The 7595-nt window shown below is 58.3% G+C and overlaps 2 protein-coding genes across 2 annotated transcripts in view; both read right to left on the bottom strand.

The window, feature by feature from the left end:
• The window catches only part of MAP2K7 (mitogen-activated protein kinase kinase 7), a 7843-nt gene extending 7536 nt beyond the window's left edge, over window positions 1-307 (bottom strand). Inside the window, exon 1 of the mRNA XM_021708410.1 lies at window positions 268-307. Coding sequence (XP_021564085.1) covers window positions 268-307 — 40 coding nt within the window. The remainder of the gene's footprint in view (window positions 1-267) is intronic.
• Window positions 308-2034: 1727 nt separating this feature from the next.
• Window positions 2035-6222, bottom strand: LRRC8E (leucine rich repeat containing 8 family member E). Its single transcript, XM_008049743.1, has 2 exons — window positions 6085-6222; window positions 2035-4605 (listed from the first exon to the last, which is right to left on the bottom strand). The coding sequence occupies exons 1-2, from the start codon at window positions 6220-6222 to the stop codon at window positions 2335-2337; spliced, it is 2409 nt and encodes an 802-aa protein (XP_008047934.1). The 3' UTR covers window positions 2035-2334.
• Between the last annotated feature and the right edge of the window lie 1373 nt (window positions 6223-7595).

Raw genomic sequence — 7595 nt, 5'->3', positions numbered from 1 at the left:
CAGTCCGGCAGACAAACACCGCACTGCGCCTGCGCTCGGATGACCCCGCCGAGCCGCCGTCTCGCCCCACATGGCGCATGCCCGCGGCGCGCACCCGCCCTTCCCCGCGTGCGAAACTCCGCGCGTGCGTGCTTCGTCCCAGCCGGAGGGATGACGCCACCTAGAGCTCGCGGCTGGCAACGTGCGACCTTCGCCCCACCACAGAACCGTGATGCGCATGCGCAAGTTCCCGAGCGCGCCGGAGAGAGGCGCTGCGTGAAAACCCACCGTTCTTTAGCGAGCGGTGGGCGGGGAAAGCCGCGCGCATGCGTAGAGGAACGACACGTTCGCGTGCGAGGCTAGAGCCTTATTTCTCTGCGCATGCGCGTTCCTGGCGCCTCTTTCCTTTGCAGCCGTCACCCCTGGTTCCCTCGGCGATGCATCTTCGGCCTCCCCTTCGCTCTTCCTGGTCCAGCCTTTTCTGGCAGCCGCTTCGTCTCATAATCACCTCTGACAGTGCTTCATTAGGATTCCTATAATGCTTAATTGCCGCCTGGTCTCCCGCTGGCAGCGCGGTACCGCCTCCTCACCATAATTAGTCTCCGTGGGGACCCCTTTCCATCTTAGTCAGTCCCTGTCCAGCAAGCCGAGGCCAGGCTGGAGAGGAGGGCCCTGAGAACCCAGCGGCGTGATCCCTGACCTCAGCGCGGGGCCAAGGTCAAGGCCAGACTTCCTGGCCAGACCCGAGTGGGACCTCAAGGCACCCTCTCATCTGTCCGGTTCCTGGAATGTGAGCCCAGCTCCTAGAATGCAGAACTTCAAGGTGAAGAAGAGCCCTGGGGTTCGGCACCTGTGTGCAGCCTCCGGCAGCCTAAGCCACTCCTTTAAATGGTCTGAAGGGTGCTGGGGAAATGCCCCATCTGGAACCCGGGGTCCCTGAGAGCTGCTGTCTGCTCTTAGGTCCCAGAAAGAGGCTCCAATTTTGCAGAGACTCCTGGGAAGCGGTCAGGGTCAGGCAGACTGTGCCAAGTGCCCTGCCAGCGCGGGAACACTTTGGAATGCGGGATGTATGTCCAGGGCTTATTAGGACTCCACCTTGTCGGTGGAGCAGACACAGAAGTATAGCATTAAGAGGGTAAAAGGAAAGGTGGAGGAATAGGAATTCTCCAGACAAAAGCTGGGTGAATGATGCCATGGAATTTCTCATGATAAGCCAGGGTCCCTAACTTCACCTCTTCTGGGTGGCCTTGCTCGAAGGACAAGAGAACATATCCTTGATCCTGGCCCAGAGGTGTCACTTGGCCCCAAGAAATAGAAGGTTTAGACAACAACAGGAGCAGACATGAAATCGGAATTATAGTTCTCATGATTAGAATTTATTAAGCACCCACTGACACATACTCCCTCACACAGGGAATATTCAAAAGATAAAAGTCCCTGCCTGTCCTCAGAAAAATGTGGCCTCCAGTGCAGGTGTTCTTAACTCTGGAGTCCACTCACCTCAGTAGCTCTCTGGGGGAGTCTGTTGACTGCCTGAAGTTGTATGCAAATTTTTTTTTCATAGTCTCACTTGGTTGCCCAGGTTGGTCTCAAACTCTTGGCTTCAAGCAATCCTCCCGCCTCGGCCTCCCAAAGTACTGGAGTTGTAGGTGAGAGCCACCACGCCCAGCTGTTTGCAGTTTTGCTTGAGTATATACACAAGCATTTTCCTGAGGAGGTGGTGCCTGGGTTTCACTGGTATCTCAGAGAGTCTAGGACCTACAAAGAGGCTGGCATCCAGGCATTCGGATACCTATTTTGTAGGTCCAGCATGCTGTCTAACCACCTGCATCAGAATTACCCAGGATGCCTACATAGGAGCAGATTCCTATGCTCAGCAACCAAAACCTGCAACCAAACAACCTGAATCAATCTTTCAGGGGTGGGGCCTGGGATGTTCTGTTTTGCTGGAGCTCCCCAGTTGTTTTTGACACATAGCCAATGAGAAAACTATTGTCTGAGTTCACGAGTCCATAGCAAACAACTTATTGTGTCTGAGTCCTCTCCTTGGGAGAGATCCAGAGAGAGGCGGCAGTTCTGGTCTAGGCATGGGAATGAAGCCAGCCAGCCAGCCAGCCAAAGACTCAGGTGTTGTTTTGGTCGGATAATCCCATGACTGAGTTAATCCCTCAATGCGGGACTCCACCCCAAATCCACAATCTCCTGTCTCTCTAGACAAACCAGTCCCAGATCTTGCCTGGGCCCCGACAAGACTGACACATCTGCCCCTCCTCGCTTGCCCTGGGCCCACCTGGCTACCTCCCCTGGAAGATGATGCCGGAGACGCTGGGCCGGAAGCATACCTAGGGCTCTCCCTCAACCCGCCCCACTCAGGCCTCGCTCCTCCTCCATCTTCTCCCGCACCTCTGCCGGCAGTCCCTCGTAAAGGGTGTCTTCCACCAGGAGCCCCGCCTTCCTGAGCCCCCCACAGTTGCCGAGCTCTTCCGGCAGCGCCTCTAACCGGTTGCCCTTGAGTTCCAGGCGGCTGAGGGCCCTGAGGGCACCCACGTGGGGCGAGAGCTGGCCCAGGTGGTTGTAGCCCAAGAGCAATGTCCGCAGCTTGCGGCAGAAGAACAGCTCATCGGGCAGGGCCTCGAGGGCGTTGTAGGAGAGAGCCAGGTGCTGCAGGTTCTGGAGAAGGCCCACCTCAGGCGGCAGGGAGCGCAGCCCGTTGTGGGACACGTCCAGCAAGCGGAGGCTGGAGCATAGTCCTAGCTGGCTCGGCAGGGTCTCCAGCTTGTTGTGGCTGAGATGGAGCTGCTCGAGCCCCCGGAGCTTGCGCACGTGCTCGGGGACGTAAGCGATCTGGTTGTGCCACAGCCTGAGGGTGACCAGCTTCCGGCAGTGCTGGAAGCTGAGGATCTCCTCGATGGAACGCAGGTGGTTGTCCTTGAGGTCAAGTTCCTGCAGCGCGCCCAGGCTGAAGACGGCGTGCGGGATGCGCTCCAGCCCACAGGCCACCAGCTCCAGCTCCCGCAAGGCCGCCAGCTTCTTGAGGCTGTTGAGGGCCAGCAGGCGGGCCCCGTCGTTGTGCAGGCTGAGCCGCTGCAGGTGGCCGGCCACGTCGGTCACGCTGGCCGGCACCTTCCCGGCGTTGCTCCGCAGGGACAGAACCTTGAGTTGCTTCAGCTCCCGGAGGCTCTCGAGGGTGGCCGCCCGCGCCAGCTCTGGGGGGAAGAGCCCCTCCAGGTGCAGCTCCTCCAGGCCCCGCAGCCCAAACACCCAGAGGGGCACCTCTCGGAGCTCCTCGCATTTCACCCGCATCACCTTCAGGCGGTCCCGCAGGAAGACCTGCAAGGAGAAAGGCAGCCTGGCGGGCGAGTGCAGCAGGCTGAGCTCCTGCAGGTGCACGAGCTGCGACAGCCCCGGCGGGAAGGTGACCTCGCAGACGGCCTCCAGCCGCAGCGCCTCCACCTCGCTCAGCTCGAAGACGGTGTCGGGCAGCCCGGGCAGCATGCAGAGCGCCAGCTCCAGCCGGCCCCGCGCGTTGCGCTGCAGCTTCTGCCGAAGCTTCTCGGGCGTCCACTCGTGGTTCAGGTTGAGTTGCTTGAGGCGGCTTTCGCTGACCTCGGAGAGGAAGACGGCGAAGCGCTTGGAGTAGAGCGAGTCGTACTGGTCGATGAGGTGCAGCATGAAGGCGAAGTCGTTCTTGACGTCGGGGATGTCACCCATGCCCGTCTCCTCGCGCACGGACCGGAAGGAGTACTCCTTGAGGGGCCGGTGGAAGAGCCAGTAGAGCGTGTAGATGCAGGTGAGCCCATAGATGCCCACGAAGGAGATGTAGCAGAAAGCCAGCTTGGAGAAGAGGTGGGCCTTGGTGTGGTTGCAGCAGAAGCTGGCGTAGCCTGTCACCTCCGAGGTCTCCACCCTGCAGGCCACCAGGAAGCTGATCTTCTCCACGTAGACCAGGTTGTAGACCAAGATGGCGAGGAACTTGCACACTTTGAGCACGGTCTGCCGAATGTACATGGTGTAGAGAATGTCCCCCTCTTCGACGTGCACGCGGAACTTCTTGACCTTCTCGAAGAGGGCTTTGGCCTGCTCGCCCTCCTTCTTGTCAAGCAGGGTGACAACCGGCGGCTCCGTCACCACCTTCTCGGGCTCCGGCAGCACCTTCTCCTTCTCGTCCTCCCCGGCCTTCCCGGGCCCGGCCCCCGCCGCGGCTGTCGTGGTTGCTGTGGGCCGGCCAGCGGCCTGGCCCTTCTGGTTCTCCCCGGAGACCTCTGACAGGGCCCGCGTGGTCCACGGCGAGTCGAAGCACTTACCCAGGATGGAGATGAAGTGTTCGATCTTGGAGCTGGTGCCGGGGAACTTGAACCAGAAGCTGGTGCAGACCATGAAGATAAGCGTGTGGATGACCACGAGGTAGGGGAAGTACTTGGCGTACCAGTGCAGGGCTGTCTCGTAGCACAGCTGGTTAATGAAGCTGTACTGCTGTAGGTCTAGATTGTTCTTGAGGCCGCTTACCTCCCGAAGGCCCCCCATCTGCTCCGAGACCCCCTGAGGCAGCAGCTGCTGGCACGGGGCCTCTGATAAATTTTCCCGGGGCTCATGGCTGGGCAGACAGATGATCTTGTCCTGTGTCACCTGGGGAGCAAACACGAGTGAGTGAGCTGAGGAGAAACACACTGAAGGGGGGAGACCCCCATCCCTGACTGTCGGCAGCCGGCTGTGACTTTGGAAGAGGCTTCGTCTGAATAAAGGGAGTGGATGGAATTGTGTTCCCCCCAAAAGATGCCGAACTTCCAGTTCTTGACCCTTGTGAATATGGCCCTATTTGGAAAAAGGATCTTTGCAGAGGTAATCAAGTTAAGACGAGGTCATTAGGGTGGACCCAGGAGGGCTGTGCTTTTACAGAAAGGGGAAATTTAGGCATAGACACACAGAAATGAAGTGAACACAGGGAGAATTGCATTTACAAGCCAAGGAACAACTGGGGCAACTAGGATCTAGGAGAGACAGAGGCATGGAACAGATTCTCCCTCACTGTCGACTGACAACTTGATCTGAGACTTCTGTTCTCCCAGAGCCAGAGATGATGCATTTCTGGTGTTTCAGCCACTCAGTCTGTGCTACTTTGTTCCAGCAATCCTTGCAAACTCATGCAGTAACTGCAGTCCTTTCTAGATTCCAGGGATAAAACTGAGTATGATGAAAGTATGGGGCCACGCACAGTGGCTTATAACTGTAATCCCAGCACTTTGGGAGGCCAAGGCGAGAGGACTTCTTGAGGCCAGGAGTTTGAGACCAGCCGGGCAACATAGCAAAACCCCATCTCTACAAAAAAATTTAAAAATTCAGCTGGGCATGGTGGCACATGCCTGTAATCCCAGCTATTTGGGAGGCTGAGGTGGAAGGATCACTTGAGCCCGGGAGTTCAAGACCAGCCTGGGCAGCATAGCCAGACCCCATATCTACAAAAATTAAAATTAAAAAGTAGCCGGTTGTGGTGGCATGCACCTGTAATCTCAGCAACTTGAGAGGCTGAGGCGGGAGGATCGCCTGAGCCCTGGAGTTCAAGACCAGCCTGGACAACACGGCGAGACCCTGTCTCTAAAACTACAAACACAATTATTTTTCGAAAAAGTATGGAACCCCACAGGAATGCCAGGGGTACTCTGGTGCTGCTGGCAATGAAGCTGGGGAAGCCAAACGATCTGAATTAGTGTGTACCTTCAGCTTCCTCTCTTCCCCTCCTTGGGTAATTGAAAGGCTCCGCTCGGTGGCTCAACCTATAATCCCGCGCCTTTGGGAGGCTGAGGTGAGTGGATGGCCTGAGCCCGCGGGTTCGAGACCCACCTGGGCAGCGAGACCTCATCTCGACAATAAATTTAAAAAATCAGCCGGGCGTGGTAGCGCGCGCCTGTAATTCTGGCTACTCGGAAGGCTGAGGCAGAAGGATCGCCGGAGCCCGAGGCAGAGTGAGACTCCAACTCAAAAAAAATGAAAATAAAAATAAATAAAATAAAATAAAATAAAATAAAAACAAAGAAAGGCTCCGGGGTTTTCCCAGGCTCGGGCCCCGCCCCCCGCCGGCCCCGCCCCCTGGCCAGCCACATCTTTCACCTGGAGGGTGCAGCCGAAGACTCCGATCATGAGCATGGCCACGGTGAGATACTCAGCCAGCACGTCCCACCAGGGCTTGAGCACCTTGAACGCGGGCTGCTGTTCCGCGAACTGCTTGAACTCGGCCACCGGGATCATCCTGCCTATGGAAGAGGGGGACACAGGGTGGAGAGAGACCACCAGGAAGCAGCGCAGGAGGGCGGGGCGCGCAGGGGAGGGGCCGTGTCCTCAGAGGAGCCAGACACAGACTTGCACTCCCAGTTCCCTCTGGCCTTGCCCAAACCTGGCAGAACCCCCAAGATATGTGCACCTCCCCCTTAGCCTGGTCTCGGTTTCCCTCAATACCTCAGCTTCTGCCCAGAGTCAAGCAGCCACTGTTCTGGAGTCTCCAGCACCCCGCCCGCAATCTGTCTTCTCGGGGGGGGCAGTCCTCAGGGCCACTGTCCCCCAGACTCCCCAAACACAGGCATTTCCCTCCCACCCTTGACTCCAAGGCCTAAAAGCACCCACTCTGGTGCTCCCTGACTGCAGACACTCAGCGTCTGGGCCAGCGCCCGGCTTCCACAGTCACCAGACCTGAGAGTGTCCCAAGGCTCAGACTTCCGGGGCGTGGGCCTCCCACCCCCTCCAGGAGCGCTCCAGGCACCACCTCCAACATCCAACCGGAAAAGCCGGCTGGAGCTTGGCTCCGGTTACCAGGGCCCAAGGGCCAGGGAGTGGCCAAGATGCTAGCTAGTCAGCCCAGGGCAGTGGGGCGGGGACAGCAGGGACCTGGACGCCTGAGTTTCTAAAGAGGGGTGTCAGGACGGCAGAGGAGCAGAGGACTTCCAAATGGAAAGGTGTCAAGGTGACACCTACGACTGGGATGGGGCTGGACTGCCAGGCTTCAGGCTGGCCAGTCCACTCTGTCTGTTCCCGGGCTTCCTTTTAGACCAAGGTATCATTATTGCAGATACAGGCGGGCCAGGCATGAATCACAAGTTGGGACGTTACTCTCCCAGGCTGGTAGCCGCTTCCCCAAGGCTGGCAGGCAAGGAGACAGGGCGCATGGCACAACCCATTCCTGCCAGCATCTGAGCTCCCCCAATCTACACCCTGTTCCTGGGAGCCTTCAGTCCTTCTCATCCAGATGACCTGTTGCTGGGCACAGGTGGGGCCACCAACTGCTTCTCTCTGGCTTCCCATCCAGCTCCCCAGGAAGAGTCTAGGGAAACCCTGGCCCCCAACCCACACCTTAGCCAACCGCTCCTACACCTCCATGCCTCCCTTTTCAGTCCCTATGTCCCCCAAGGCTTTGGGGTGACTCCTGAGTGTGGCCCTGCCCACCAGGCTGAGGGGTCCGCAGTCTACAATGACCAGGCCCCTTGACCCCCTCAGAGGTGCTCACCTGAGCCTAGGGATCAGCAGACAAGGGGGCAAGCAAATCTGCCCACACAGGGACTCTAGGCAAGCCCCAAATGTCGTGGGTCCCCTAACTCCAGCCCTGGCTTACCCAGAACTAGACACATGCA

This window comes from Carlito syrichta, unplaced genomic scaffold, assembly GCF_000164805.1.
Source record: "Carlito syrichta isolate Samal-C Ts95f unplaced genomic scaffold, Tarsius_syrichta-2.0.1 Scaffold136374, whole genome shotgun sequence".
Taxonomy (NCBI): domain Eukaryota; kingdom Metazoa; phylum Chordata; class Mammalia; order Primates; family Tarsiidae; genus Carlito; species Carlito syrichta.
The sequence above is the reverse complement of the archived record's forward strand: the minus strand, read 5'-3'. Positions and strand labels throughout refer to the sequence as shown.